At 49.1% G+C, this 16,486-nt stretch overlaps 1 protein-coding gene across 1 annotated transcript in view; it reads left to right on the forward strand.

Moving 5' to 3' along the window:
* Positions 1-305: 305 nt before the first annotated feature.
* The window catches only part of LOC126426530 (serine hydroxymethyltransferase, mitochondrial-like), a 260,581-nt gene continuing 244,400 nt past the window's right edge, over positions 306-16,486 (forward strand). Inside the window, exons 1-2 of the mRNA XM_050088433.1 lie at positions 306-393; positions 442-590. Of these exons, the coding sequence (XP_049944390.1) occupies positions 306-393; positions 442-590 (237 nt within the window). The remainder of the gene's footprint in view (positions 394-441; positions 591-16,486) is intronic.

The following is a 16,486-nucleotide window of genomic DNA, read 5'->3' on the forward strand; positions in this document are numbered from 1 at the left end:
TGTTTCCGCGTTCGTCTTTGCTTCCATTCTTACTGTTACAATTAAAAGCAGCACACGAACGAACCATGTTTACGCACTGTTTCCCTGCACATGGCGGCTTCTATCGCATTCAATGTGGGGACGCGAAACTAGCGCCAATGCGCGGTCTAGTTTTTATTTAGTAAGTCTACGGTCTCGACTGGACAGCGCGGCAGGCTTAACCTGGACTACCGTCACGTGTCGGTGTGCCACTAGACCCAGAGCGACACCCTTCCCTGCCGCCTGCATCGAGTGCAAACAGCTACGGCGCGCTTGCAAACGAGGAGATGTCGGTGCGGCCATCTACCGAGCAGACGGAGCCCACGACCACCGCCCAAGATGGCCGCTCAGACAAAGAAGACGAGGCCGCCCGCCGTTCAGACACTACAACCGCTTGGTGACAGCGACTGACGGCTCCCTTAGCCTCTGAGGTGGCAAAAGACTGCAAAGGTTTCCAGCAGCTCATCACACAGTGGACGAGTGCAGACTTCACGTTGCGAGCTGCAGCAGGAATCCCAGTGGGACTGAGAGTCACCAACATCGAAGATTATGCAAGTAGTGGGACAAGCCATGTACGAGCCCAAGGGTTGCGTACATCAGGGGCAAGTATGCACTCAGGGACAATCCAATTTTTTGCAAAAACAGACATAATGTCTTATTGGATAACAGCAATCAGTGATTTTATAATGTTACTTAAAATCCGTCTTCATTGCAAATTTTTTATTCATATGACCGGTGTAGGTTCATTCAGAACCATCTTCAGATCTTATATTTCAGTTACAGGAGTAACCCGTTCAAATCCAGCAACTTTCATAGGTGACGCAGCATGTGAAAGTTGCTGGATTTGGACGGGTTACACCTGTAACTGAAATATCAGATCTGAAGATGGTTCTGAATGAACCTAAACCGGTCATACGAATAAAAAATTTGCACTCAAGACGGATTTTAAGTAACATTACAAACCAATTGTTCTCCTTTGATTGACAGGTACTTAACCTATTGTTCTGTTAAGTGGTTTTCCAAGTCACCCCACTTAACCTAATGTTCCCCCACCCTCTCCCACTCACCCATCAGGAAACCCCCCACCCCTTTCTGCTACAGGTACACTTTCAGGTCTGAGTTATTGGAATGGTTCCCCCCCACACCTCTCACACCTACCAATTTAATTGACTACTTCATTAAATTGATCAATTAATAAACCTCTCTTTTGGGAAAGTACCACGCCCTCCCTGCCACCCCCCCCCCCATGCGAGAAGTTCAAATTCCATCAGGACAATGCAACCTCTACTAACCTAAGAAAATGGCAGGAAGATAGGTTACATTGACTACTTAATCAACATGATCAAGAAATTAACGTCTCTAGTGGGAAAGTGCCACACCCCTTGCCGTGTTCCCCTGGTGGGAAGTTCAAATTCCATCAGGACAATGCAACCTCCATTAGCGTAAGAAAATGGCGGAAAGATAGGTCACATTGACTACATAATTAAATTGATCAATTAATTAACCTCTCTGGTTGGAAAGTGCCACACCCTCCCTGGTGTGAAGTTCAAATTCCATCAGGACAATGTAGCCTATACTAACCTAAGAAAATGATTGGAATAAAGGACACTTTGGCTACCTCCACTATCCTAAGTCATTCGATATGCCACCTCTTCCTAGGAACTGGCAGGAAAAAGGCTAAGTTGATAGAGAATTTGGAGGGAATTCGATTGTAGTGTATGGAATATTGTTTAAATAGTTTAAACATTGTGTGGAATATTGTTTGTTTAAACAATTTAGCGGATTTAAGGCAGTGTATGGAATATATGGAAATTGGTGGAGAGGAGGATCTCATAACAGGTAATATATATATATATATATATATATATATATATATATATATATATATATATATATATATATATGTATGTATGTATGTATGTATGTATAAATGATGTAAAAGGGCTGATTTTGTATGGCGCATTATACGAATTGTATGTTTGCTACATCGACATGGTACGCGGTGGTATATTGCTGAGTTCAAGATCGGTTTTACGCACTGAGGAATACTTCCGAACGTAAGTGGTGATAAATTCATTTCGTAAACAGCTGCACAATATAGCAATGCAAGTGTTCAACTGTACCTGCTATAGTGTACAAACAGGGCGGGCAATATGGCTGTAACACTACATCCCCTCATAGTCACGCCTAAGCACATCCTCGCATTTTCCTTACTGTTCTATCAATAGCGATGTTGATTACAGTACACCAACCCACATTGGTGATGTCTTTCCAATTATTGCGTCCGCAGGCGCGGTATTCAGTATCGGAACACAGTTCCGGACGCCTGTCTTTCATAACACTTGTTTGAGAGAATGTTGGTAGAATGCAGCACCTTCCACAAGAGCTGATTCGACGACTTTGTCAGATAATTTCCTAGGACTGATGAGAATCGAGATATATCGCCTGTGTGAGTGAGCTTCCAATATTCTTGTGAGCCTTGTATGTATTTTATGACCTGTGAACGACTTTTTCACGGGGTTTAGCTGTCAGTGCAATGTAGCCATCTGTGAAAAATACGAGGTACATTCAAGTAATCGCCCTGCAGACGTACATATTTTTCACAATGCTGACGCCATGATTCCATGCCAGCGGTGAAGGCTTCTTTAGGAGTCTGTTTTGACCACTGGAAAATCGCTGAGGCAATAGCAGCACGGCTGGTGAACGTGCTGCCACGGAAAAAGCCAAAAGTCACTAGGAGCCAGGTCAGGTGAGTAGGGAGCACGAGGAATCACTTCAAAGTTGTTATCACGAAGAGACTGTTGCGTAACGTTAGCTCGATGTGCGGGTGCGTTGTCTCGGTGAAACAGCATACGCGCAGCCCTTCCCAGACGTTTTTGTTGCAGTGCAGGAAGGAATTTGTTCTTCAAAACATTTTCGTAGGATGCACCTGTTACCGTAGTGCCCTTTGGAACGCAATGGGTAAGGATTACGCCCTCGCTATCCCAGAACACGGACACCATCATTTTTTCAGCACTGGCAGTTACCCGAAATTTTTTTGGTGGCGGTGAATCTGTGTGCTTCCATTGAGCTGACTGGCTCTTTGTTTCTGGATTGAAAAATGGCATCCACGTTTCATCCATTGTCACAACCGACGAAAAGAAAGCCCCATTCGTGCTGTCATTGCGCGTCAACATTGCTCGGCAACGTGCCACACGGGCAGCCGTGTGGTCGTCCGTCAGCATTCGTGGCACTCACCTGGATGACACTTTTCGCATTTTCAGGTCGTCGTGCAGGATTGTGAGCACAGAACCCACAGAAATGCCAACTCTGGAGGCGATATGTTCAACAGTCACTCGGCTATCGCCCGAAACAATTCTCTCCACTTTCTTGATCGTGTCGTCAGACCGGCTTGTGCGAGCCCGAGGTTGTTTCGGTTTGTTGTCACACGATATTCTGCCTTCATTAAACTGCCGCACCCACGAACGCACTTTCGACACATCCATAACTCCCTCACCACATGTCTCCTTCAACTGTCGATGAATTTTAATTGGTTTCACACCACGCAAATTCAGAAAACGAATGACTGTACGCTGTTCAAGTAAGGAGAACGTCGCCATTTTAAGTATTTAAAACAGTTCTCATTCTCGCCGCTGGAGGTAAAATTCCATCTGCCGTATGGTGCTGACATCTCTGGGATGTTTTGACAATGAATGCGGCCTCATTTTAGAACAATGTGCATGTTTCTATCTCTTTCCAGTCCGGAGAAAAAAAATCGGAGGCCTTAGAACTTGAATGCACCTCATAATTTGGCCATTGAAAGTCTCATCTGCAAAAAACAAAGGCGGATGGTGCTCCCGCACTGGCAGCACCATCAGTTTGATGGGTAAATTCAATGACGGACAGTCTATCCCATAAGGAATGCACCCTCTGCTATTTTGGGAAGTATAGACACATCTCTCGGCACTGGAGCTAAACTGCCTCTATGCGTCATGGCACCACCAACGATACCTAGGTGAACACGTATTTCGATAGGAATTTCTCATGTGTCAAGTATGAAAGAGGTGCCATCGTCTCATTCTTGCAGGACCCGAACAGTCGCGACATAGCTTCATGGGGACATTTGGTGCACCACAACTCCAGGGTAGGGCGTTGGGCGTCGGGTGGCAGGATGAGTTTTTTATTAGCGATCTTTTGTTTAAGCTCTATTCCGTCGACTTCACTGACCAATATGATCTACATCTACATCTACATCTACATCCATACTCCGCAAGCCACCTGACGGTGTGTGGCGGAGGGTACCTCGAGTACCTCTATCGGTTCTCCCTTCTATTCCAGTCTCGTATTGTTCGTGGAAAGAAGGAGTGTCGGTATGCCTCTGTGTGGGCTCTAATCTCTCTGATTATATCCTCACGGTCTTTTCGCGAGATATACGTAGGAGGGAGCAATATAATGCTCGACTCCTCAGTGAAGGTATGTTCTCGAAACTTCGACAAAAGCCCGTACCGAGCTACTGAGCGTCTCTCCTGCAGAGTCTTCCACTGGAGTTTATCTATCATCTCCGTAACGCTTTCGAGATTACTAAATCGAACGAAGCGCGCTGCTTTCCGTTGGATCTTCTCTATCTCTTCCATCAACCCTATCTGGTACGAATCCCACACTGCTGAGCAGTATTCGAGCAGTGGGCGAACAAGTGTACTGAAACCTACGTCGTTTGTTTTCGGACTGCATTTCCTTAGGATTCTTCAAATGAATCTCAGTCTGGCATCTGCTTTTTATATGGTCATTCCATTTTTAAGACACTCCTAATGCCTACTCCCAGATAATTTATCGAATTAGCTGCTTCCAGTTACTGACCTGTTATATCGTAGCTAAATGATAAAAGATCTTTCTTTCTATGTATTCGCAGCACATTACACTTGTCTACATTGAGATTCAATTGCCATTCCCTGCACCATGCGTCAATTCGTTGCAGATCCTCCTGCATTTCAGTACAATTTTCCATTGTTACAACCTCTCGATATACTGCAGCATCATCCGCAAAAAGCCTCAGTGAACTTCCGATGTCATCCACAAGGTCATTTATGTATATTGTGAATAGCAACGGTCCTAGACACTCGCCTGCGGCACACCTGAAATCATTCTTACTTTGTAAGACTTCTCTCCATTGAGAATGACATGCTGCGTTCTGTTATCTAGGAACTCTTCAATCCAATCACACAATTGGTATGATAGACCATATGCTCTTACTTTGTTCATTAAACGACTGTGGGGAACTGTATCAAACGCCAAAAACACGGCATCTACCTGGGAACCCGTGTCCATGGCCCTCGTCTTGTGGATGAATAGCGCGAGCTGGGTTTCACACGATCGTCTTTTTCGAAACCCATGCAGTTGATTTCTAGTCTCCAGAAAAGTCATTATACTCGGACATAATACCTGTTCCAAAATTCTACAACTAATCGACGTTAGAGATATAGGTCTATAGTATTGCACATCTGTTCGACGTCTCTTTTTGGAAACGGGGATGACCTGTGACCTTTTCCAATCTTTTGGAGCGCTACGCTCTCCTAGAGACCTACGGTACACCGCTGCAAGAAGGGGGGCAAGTTTCTTCGCGTACTCTGTGTAAAAGCGGACTGGTATCCCATCAGGTCCAGCAGCCTTTCCTCTTTTGAGAGATTTTAATTGTTTTTCTATCCCTCTGTCATCTATTTCGATGACTACCATTTTGTCATCTTTGCAACAATCTAGAGAAGGAACTACAGTGCACTCTTCCTCTGTGAAACAGCTTTGGAAAAAGACATTTAGTATTTCGGCGTTTAGTCTTTCATCCTCTGTTTCAGTACCGTTTTGGTCACAAAGTGTCTGGACATTTTGTTTTGATCCACCTATCGCTTTGACATAAGACCAAAATTTCTTAGGATTTTCTGCCAAGTCAGTATATAGACGTTTACTTTCGAATTCGTTGAACGCCTCTCGCCTTGCCCTCTTCACACTACACTTCGCTTAGTGTAATTTTTGCTTGTCTGCAAGGCTTTGGCTATGTTTATGTTTGCTGTGAAGTTCCCTTTGCTTCCGTAGTAGTTTTCTAAATCGGTTGTTGTACCACGGTGGTTCTTTTCCATCTCTTACGATCTTGCTTGGCACATACTCATCTAATGCATATTGTACGATGGTTTTGAACTTTGTCCTCTGATCCTCAACACTATCTGTACTTGAGATAAAGCTTTTGTGTTGAGCCGTCAAGTTACCTGAAATCTGCTTTTTTGTCACTTTTGCTAAACAGAAAAATCTTCCTACCTTTTTCAATATTTTTATTTACGGCTGAAATCACCGATGCTGTAACCGCTTTCTGATTACTGATTCCCTGTTCTGCGTTAACTGTTTCAAATAATTCGGGTCTGTTTGTCACCAGATGGTGTAATATGTTATCGCCACGAGTGAGTTCTCTGTTTAACTGCTCAAGATAGTTTTCAGATAATGCACTTCAAAAAATGTTACTGGATTCTTTGTCCCTGCCACCCTTTATAAACGTTTGAGTCTCCCAGTCTATATCTGGTAAATTAAAATCTCCACCCAAAACTTAAACATGGTCAGGAAATCTAATCGAAAATTTTTCCAAATTTTCCTTCAGGTGCTCTGCCATAACAGCTGCTGAGCCAGGGGGCCTATAGAGACATCTAATTACCATGTTGAGCCTGCTTTAACTGTGACCTTCACCCAAATTATTTCACATTTCGGATCTCCGTCATTTTCCTTCGATACTATTGCACTCTTTATCGCCATAAACACGCCTCCCCCTTCACTGTCTGGCCTGTCTCTGCGGTATACATTCCAGTCTGAGTTTAGAATTTCATTACTGTTTATATCTGGTTTCAGCCAACTTTCCGTCCCTAGTTTTATGTGGGCATATTGACCGTTTATTAATGAGAGAAGTTCTGGGAGCTTTCTGTAGACGCTCCTGCAGTTTACTATTACCACATTAATATTGTATTCCCTGTTGCATTTCATCTACATCTACATCTATATCGATAATCTGCAAATCACATTTAACTGCCTGGCAGAGAGTTCATCGAACCGCCTTCACAATTCTCTATTATCCCAATCTCGTATAACACGCGGAAAGAATGAACACCTATATCTTTCCGTACGAGCTCTGACTTCCCTTATTTTATCTTTGTGATCGTTTCTCCCTATGTAGGTCGGCGTCAACAAAATATTGTCGGATTCGGAGGAGAAAGTTGGTGATTGGAATTTCGTGAGAAGATTCCGTCGCAACAAAGAACGCCTTTCTTTTAATGACGTCCATCCCAAATCCTGTATCATTTGTGTGACACTCTCTCCCGTTTTTCACCATAATATAAAACGTGCTGCCTTTCTTTGGACTTATTCGATGTACTCAGTCAGTCCCATCTGCTAAGGATCCCACACCGCGCATCCGTATTCTAAAAGAGGACGGACAAGCATAGTGTAGGCAGTCTCCTTAGTAGGTCTGTTACATTTTCTAAGTGTCCTGCCAATGAAACGCGGTCTTTGGTTAGCCTTCCCCACAACATTTTCTATGTGTACCTTCCAATTTAAATTGATCGTAATTGTAATTCCTGCGTATTTAGCTGAATTTAGGGATTTTAGATTAGAGTGATTTATCATGTAACCGAAGTTTAACGCGTTCTTTTAGCACTCATGTGGATGACCTCACACTTTTCGTTATTTATGGTCAACTGCCACTTATCGCAACATTTCGATATTTCTTCTAAATCGTTTTGCAGTTTAAGAACCTTCAACATCGCAGCGCTTCAGCAATCGTTGGTTAATATACACTCCTGGAAATGGAAAAAAGAACACATTGACACCGGTGTGTCAGACCCACCATACTTGCTCCGGACACTGCGAGAGGACTGTACAAGCAATGATCACACGCACGGCACAGCGGACACACCAGGAACCGCGGTGTTGGCCGTCGAATGGCGCTAGCTGCGCAGCATTTGTGCACCGCCGCCGTCAGTGTCAGCCAGTTTGCCGTAGCATACGGAGCTCCATCGCAGTCTTTAACACTGGTAGCATGCCGCGACAGCGTGGACGTGAACTGTATGTGCAGTTGACGGACTTTGAGCGATGGCATATAGTGGGCATGCGGGAGGCCGGGTGGACGTACCGCCGAATTGCTCAACACGTGGGGCGTGAGGTCTCCACAGTACATCGATGTTGTCGCCAGTGGTCGGCGGAAGGTACACGTGCCCGTCGACCTGGGACCGGACCGCAGCGACGCACGGATGCTCGCCAAGACCGTAGGATCCTACGCAGTACGTGGGGGACCGCACCGCCACTTCCCAGCAAATTAGGGACACTGTTGCTTCTGGGGTATCGGCGAGGACCATTCACAACCGTCTCCATGAAGCTGGGCTATGGTCCCGCACACCGTTAGGCCGTCTTCCGCTCACGCCCCAACATCGTGCAGCCCGCCTCCAGTGGTGTCGCGACAGGCGTGAATGGAGGGACGAATGGAGACGTGTCGTCTTCAGCGATGAGAGTCGCTTCTGCCTTGGTGCCAATGATGATCGTATGCGTGTTTGGCGCCGTGCAGGTGAGCGCCACAATCAGGACTGCATACGACCGAGGCACACAGGGCCAACACCCGGCATCATGGTGTGGGGAGCGATCTCCTACACTGGCCGTACACCACTGGTGATCGTCGAGGGGACACTGAATAGTGCACGGTACATCCAAACCGTCATCGAACCCATCGTTCTACCATTCCTAGACTGGCAAGGGAACTTGCTGTTCCAACAGGACAATGCACGTCCGCATGTATCCTGTGCCACCCAACGTGCTCTAGAAGGTGTAAGTCAACTACCCTGGCCAGCAAGATCTCCGGATCTGTCCCCCATTGAGCATGTTTGGGACTGGATGAAGCGTCGTCTCACGCGGTCTGCACGTCCAGCACGAACGCTGGTCCAACTGAGGCGCCAGGTGGAAATGGCATGGCAAGCCATTCCACAGGACTACATCCAGCATCTCTACGATCGTCTCCATGGGAGAATAGCAGCCTGCATTGCTGCGAAAGGTGGATATACACTGTACTAGTGCCGACATTGTGCATGCTCTGTTGCCTGTGTCTATGTGCCTGTGGTTCTGTCAGTGTGATCATGTGATGTATCTGGCCCCAGGAATGTGTCAATAAAGTTTCCCCTTCCTGGGACAATGAATTCACGGTGTTCTTATTTCAATTTCCAGGAGTGTATTAAATAACTAAAAACCCTCCTCGATTGCGAAAAAAGCACCTAGTGTTAACCCAGGTTTCGGCGTAGATAACTACACCTTCTTCAGAACAACAATAAAACACACAAGTGCCTAAGAATACCTTTTTCAATGATTAAAAGAACACCATACCTATACATTTATAAACGAAAAAGAAAAGGAAACACAAGCAGTACATATGTACAAAGTCAAAACCACAACTTAACTTAATAGTGTACGCTCCACCTCACACCGGCCTATGTTCGATGGGCCATGACTCGCCATAAACTGCAGCTACAAACGGTCGCTTACTTACAAGCCCGACCCGCTACCTATGCACATGCGCAAGACAAGGGAAGCTCCTTGAATGCACATGCGCATACGAATACGAGAAATTTTATACATGGGTCGGGGCTAAATAGCCCATATATTCCCAACCGTGGATCAACGTGTATCAAAAAATGGAATGGATGGAAGAAGTGACGAGCTAAATACGAGATGAAACCTAAAAATAACCGCACATGGTTGCTTATGCTAAGAAAAAAAAGAGATATGAAGCTACGTATGACAACAGGAGGAACTCTTAAAAACTATACCTAAAGCCAGTAGTTTGCCTGGGGGGGTGTGGGGGAGGGAGCTGAGGGGACGTAATCTAAAGACGTCGTGGTAATAAAGACGTAGGGGTAAAACGTGAGGTGTTCAATGGGCTAAAAATCATCTTCATCGCAAAGGAAAATAAGGATAAAAAGAAAGAAGATGAACGGCTTGACCAACTGCAGTCGCCAATCAGCGCACGCATGTGAAAATCCCCAGATCATCAGATTCACAAGTATGAAGAACAAATTAAAGGCGCGAAACTTCAAAAAATATTCTGTTTGTTAGTAGAAGTTGGTCGTTAAAGATGTTGTCTTTAGCATGTTTCAGATGCTTAAAGATTTGCATTTCTTCCAAAACATCCAGTTTTAAGCCCTTAGTCTGCTAGGAAGTTTCATATCATCGCACACTCCGCTGCAGAGTGAAAATCTCATTCTGCAAACATCCGCCAGGCTGTGGCTAAGCCATGTCTCCGCAATATCCTTTCTTTCAGGAGTGCTAGTTCTGCAAGGTTCGCAGGAGAGCTTCTGTGAAGTTTGGAAAGTAGAAGACGAGGTACTGGCAGAAGTAAAGCTGTGAGTACCGGGCGTGAGTCGTGTTTGGGTAGCGGTGTTGGTAAAAAAAAAGTTGGTAGAGCACTTGCCCGCGAAAGACAAAGGTCCCGAGTTCGAGTCTCGGTCGGGCACACAGTTTTAATCTGCCAGGAAGTATCATATCAGCGCACACACTGCTGCAGAGTGAAAATCTCATTCATGGATGTTTTAGATGGACCACTTTTTTTGCTTTGTGACGGATGGCTCTGTAATAGTCACAAACATATGGCTCACAATTTTAGACGAATAGTTGGTAACAGGTAGGTTTTCTTTAAATTAAAATACAGAACGTAGGTACATTTGAACATTTTATTTCGGTTGTTCCAATGTGATACATGTACCTTTGTGAACTTATCATTTCTGAGAATGCATGCTGTTACAGAGTGTTTACCTGTAAATACCACATTAATGCAATAAATGCTCAAAATGATGTCCGTCATCCTCAGTGCACCCCTCCGGTGGTACTCCGCAAGGATACCGCCCTTCGATTGTGCCGTTCCAGCACTAATCGGAGCGCTAGGTTTCAGGTGCCAACCAGCCAGGCGAGCAGCAGCGGTCCAGCGGTCCAGCCGAGAAGCAGCAGCAGCAGCAGCAGCAGCAGCAGCGGTCCCGGCCAGCAGCAGCGGTCCAGCCGGCAGCAGCCAGCCAGCCCGCCCTCCAGCAGCAGCAGCAGCAGCAGCAGCGGTCCAGCCAGCCAGCCAGCCAGCCCTCCAGCAGCAGCAGCAGCAGCTGCGGCATTCCTGCCACCCATCGTCGAGTCAGCACCAGCGCCAGCACCAGCAGCGTGGGACTCTGGTCTTTGTCCGTCATCGTCTTCCTCCGTCTCCGTCTCAGTCTCCATCTTCGTCTTCGTCTGTCCCCAGTTTTTGTCCTTTCTTTCTCGTTCTGTGCGTTTTTGTTTCTCCCTGTCGTCATGTCGGCCCCCACCACCACTACCACCGCAGCCATAGTTTATACTTCCCCCTCCGCCGCCACCACCACCATAACATGGTGTGCCCAGTCACACCCCCCTCTTTCCATCCCACCTCTTCTCACTCTCCCTTCGCCCTCGCTCTTTGTCGCCCCCTCTCCAGCTTCTTCCTCCTGCTCCTCTCCCTCTGATCCTTTCCCCCCACTCCCCCAGCCTGTCACTGCAGCTCCAGCTAGGGTGGTGGCCCGTCGGGCCACTGTCCATGCCCAGCTCTCCCCATCGCCTTCACCATCACCGCCGCCACCATCACTGTCGCGGTCGCCTTCTCCGCCACCATCTCCGGCGCCGACTGCTGCGACCACGCCGGGACCTGTCCATTCCCACCACCTCCCATAGCTCCTGTCCCTCATATCACCACCCGCCCTTCTGCCACCGTTAAACGCCCTAGTGGCACCACCACCTCCTCCACTCCCAAAAAGGCTCCGCCCCATCCTCCTTCCCCCCCCCCCCCCCCAGGGTGCCATGGATGTCTCCCCACCTGGCCCTGCTCCCTCCGCCTTCTCCTCCTCCTCCTCCCCCCCTCTTTATACAAATACCTCCTCTCCCGTCCCTATCCTTCCCTTCTCGAGGCCCGGAATCTCTCCCTCCTCCTCCGCCAACACTTCCCTGGTGCCCCCATCTCTCTCCTCACTCCCAGACGGGATTCCGTTCTCATCTCCTCCCCCAGCCCAACCCTTCATACTGACATCCTCTCCCGCCTCCACATCACCCATTTTGGCCCCAACGCTTCCCTCACCCCCACTCCTTCTCCATCTCCTACCCACCAACCACAACACCCGCGTCGCCCGCCGACCCTCACCGCCGTGATCACCTGGCTCAGTCCGTCGATCACGGAAGAGGAGGTGTTGGCAGAGCTCAAGACGCATCTCACGCTGGAGGTGCGGGCGGTCCGCCGCATTTTCAACTCGGCCGGCCCCACCGGCCTCATGCGGGTTTTCTCCGAAGACGCCCCCTCCATTGACCTTCTCTTGAAGGAGGGTGCCCTCCTCTTCAACCAGCACTACAAGGTCGACCCCTCTCGTTCCCCTCCTCAATCCCTGAGCTGCCAGAGGTGTCTGCACTATAACGCACACCCAACAGCCGAGTGCCGCGAGGCCCCCACCTGCCCGCATTGTAGGCAAGCGCACTTCCTCCAGCAGTGCCCCAACCTTCAATCCCCTCCCTCCTGCAATACCTGCAATCTCCCCCACCCCACCTACTCCCAAAAGTGTAAAGCCCGACCCCCTCTGACCACTCCTGAACTCACCGTCCCTGTCCATCCTCTGGACGCCCCCACCCCTCCTGGCAATTCCCTTCGTCCCCCCCCCCCCCCACTGCTGAGGACATCATCAGGTTCCTCACCATCGTCCTTCAGAATGTTCATCCCATTCAGCGCCCCCACAACCTCCAACAGATATCCCTCGCCGCCCGTTCCATTTTCCAACTCAAAATGTACGCCACCTACTCCAACAACCAGGCCCATTTCACTTTCTCCCGTCTTGACACCTTCGTCTAAATCCCTGTCATGGCGCGACAGCAATGTATCCTTTTCAACAATATCCGCTCCCTTCCCGCCAACAAGAAGCTCTTCCTGCACACCCTTGCCACCCACTGCGTGGATGCCTTCCTCCTCAATGAAACCTTCCTCCAACCCCACCACACCATCCACACTTTGCCCTATCTCCTCCACCGCTGCGATAATCCCCTCCCAATTATGCGTGGCGGAGTTGCCATTGGTCACCATCGCCAGATCCCCGTTCGGCTCCAACCTCTCCTTCCCAACCCCACCGAACACCTGATGCTTAGTCTCTTCTTCCCTGGCCTTACCGTTACCTGCGCCACCAACTATGTCCGCCCCAACACCCCTATTCCCTTTGACTTCCTCTCCCACATCGACCGTACCTTCTCCTCCTACGTGATTGCCGCTGACCTCAACATCCATTGTCGTTCCGCTGCCCAGTTACGGCGGTGGCATCGGTTCCTCTCCTCCCTTCAAGGCGACCTCATCCCCATCCCCCAGCACACCCGTCCCGAATCCAACTCCACTGCCGATGTTATCCTCTCCTCCCCCAACCTCCTTGGCCGCATAACGGTGGATGTCCTGGAGCCTATTGGTAGCGACCATCTCCCTGTCCTCCTCACCGTTTCAGATGGTCGTCGCCCCCGCCCCGACCCTCGTAATGACCCTCCCACTAAGTACGTCCATGACTATTCCTGTGCCCACTGGAATGCCTACCGGGATACCCTCTCCACCCAGGTCGATAGTCACCCTTTCACCTACCACCACCCCGACGATGTCAGCCATGCCGCCTCCTTTCTCCAGCAGTCCTTGTCTGAGGCCGTGGAGGCCCACATCCCTACTGTCGCCATCCACCCCCACCGTCCTACCTTACCCCCACAGGCCGTCCTCCTCCTCCGTGAAACCCACCGTCTCTACCGTGCCTTCCTCCACACGCGTGACCCGGACACACTACGACGCCACTGGCAACTCAAGCGACACATTCGTAATTTGCTCACAGCTAGGAAACGCTGGGACTGGCGACAGACATGCACCCATTTAAATGCTACCCTACCTATCAACTTATCCAAGTTCTGGTCAGCCTTCCGTCTCCTTACCGGAACTAGTCCCTCCCCCTACTATCCTCTCTTCCATGATGATAACCCCTTCCCTGACACACTTAGTAAGGCCAATCACTTTGTCTCCTACCTCTCTGATGTATTTTCCATCCCCGATGATCCCCAGTTCGATTATTACTTCTTCCCGGATATCCGCAATCGTACTGACACCTTTGTCCCTCCCCTCGCTCCTGGTTTCCAGTACTTGGACAACATTGCACACACGGAACTCAATGCCCCTGTCACTACACAGGATCTCATTGCTACACTCTGCACAAAACGCTACACCGCTCCTGGTCACGATCGTGTCACCTACCGTCACCTTCGTGAAGCTCCTGACTTTTCCTCTCCACCCTGGCCAGGCTCTACAATGTAGTCCTGTCCACTGTTTACTACCCCGACCTGTGGAAAACCTTCCTTATCCTCATGTTCCTTAAACCTGGCAAAACGCCGTCCACCTTCTCCTCCTACCGTCCCATCAGCCTTACCTCGGTCTTCAGCAAGGTCCTGGAATCTATCCTCACCTGACGCATCCACCAGCATCTCCGCCAGCACCACCTCCTTCCCGTTACCCAGTGTGACTTTCGGCCGTCCTTCTCTTCCGACGACCTTCTCCTTCACCTCACTCATCTCCTTCCCGACCAGCTTAATTCCCGTCGCTCCGCAATCTTCCTCTCCCTGGACCTCGAACGTGCTTATGACCACGTATGGCATTCCGGTCTCCTCTTCAATCTCCAAACCTTCGCTCTTCCCATTAACTATGTCCGTCTGATCGGCTCCATTCTCTCCCGCCGTCCTTCCTATGTCACCATCCATAACACAGATTCCTACACGTTTTTCCCCTCCGCCAGTGTGCCCCAAGGCTCCGTCCTCTCCCTCCTTCTGTACCTTTTGTACACGGCGGACATGCCGCCACCGTCACCCCCCGTCCACCTTCTCCAGTTTGCCGATGACACCGCCTTCCTTGCCCTCGCCCCCACCCTGCAGTGCTCCCAACACCTTCTCCAATCCCATCTTGACCGGTTCACCGCTTGGTGCAACCAGTGGTTGCTCAAGGTCAATCCCTCCAAAACCCAGGCGATCATTGTAGGCAAAACTACCCCTTCCTTCCGCCTCCTTGATTTCTATCTCACCATCTATGGCCGTCCTATCGCCCTCACTCCCACCCTTAAGTACCTTGGCGTCACCCTCGACCGTCGCCTCTCCTGGACTCCCCATCTCCGGACAATCCAAGCCAAGGCACACTCCCGACTCTGTCTCCTCAAGCTCCTTTCCGGCCGTACGTGGGGTCTGGACCCCTCCACCATCCTCCACACCTATAAATCCCTCATCCGCCCTATCCTTTGTTACGCCCATCCTGCTTGGATCTCCGCCCCCCTACATTTTATAAATCCCTCCAAATCCTTGAACGCCATGCTCTCTGCCTCGCCTATCGCATCCGTGTTCCCTCCCCCACGCGAATCCTGTACGATCTCATCCCCTTCCCCCACCTCCTCCTTTTCCTTGAAAGGATATGGATCCTGCACACCTCCCGTAAACTCGATCCTCCTCACCCACTAGTCTCCCCGATCCATCCCTGCCCGCTGCCGCGCCTGTATTCTCGTGTCCCACCCGGTCTCCATCTCTCCACCCTCCTTACCCTCTCCCAAGGTGGCTTCCGCCAGCTCCCTCTCCCTGATGATGCCCTCCTACCCTCCATCTACCCCTCCTACCAACTTTGATCCTCCCACACTCCTCCTGTGTTTCCTCCTCTGGGCACCCTCCCTCCCTTCTCCCCCTCTTTCCTCCCTCCTCCATTTCTCCCCACTCCTCCCCCGGGCTTCCCCTCCCCTGTCCCTCTCCTCCTGCCCGCATATCCTCAGACATTTTCATCCTTGTTCTTCCCTCTCCCCCACCTTGAGAGGCACCCACATGCCTTGCTCATACTGTGGCATCAAGCAGTCAGGCCTGCAAGATGAGTGGTCTGCCGAGCGAGTGGATTCATTCTTATTTATCGAGTAACATGAACTCTCGTACTCACAATTAAGTTACAAATTATCCTCCTGTGTGAATAATATGCAACGGAAACGCAATCCCGACTATCAGTGATTTACAGAACTCAGACTGTTCACTACGCACTGGCAATACCACATTTTCTTTATGTATTTTATTTAACGGCTTTTATCAACACGTGGCCACCGCACTGAATATGAATGGCGCACACATTGTAAATTCGGGACATCATGACAACATACAATTCGCAGGAAAAGTCCACCAATCTTTTTCTTTTCACTATCTTATTTATTCCGATAAATTCTATAACCTAAACACACAAATTCTATAACCTACAACAATAACACATGAGAAATTCCGCCCAGTGGGCATGGCTTTACATTGGTGAATCTCTATATTATGGTCTCGTAATTATTTAACGCTACAGTGCACTTTCTGGATAGGATGGTGGATCTTTTATTATTTCTCACACTTCGACTCTCACAATCATCATCACGTAACTTTC

This window comes from Schistocerca serialis, chromosome 11, assembly GCF_023864345.2.
Source record: "Schistocerca serialis cubense isolate TAMUIC-IGC-003099 chromosome 11, iqSchSeri2.2, whole genome shotgun sequence".
Taxonomy (NCBI): domain Eukaryota; kingdom Metazoa; phylum Arthropoda; class Insecta; order Orthoptera; family Acrididae; genus Schistocerca; species Schistocerca serialis.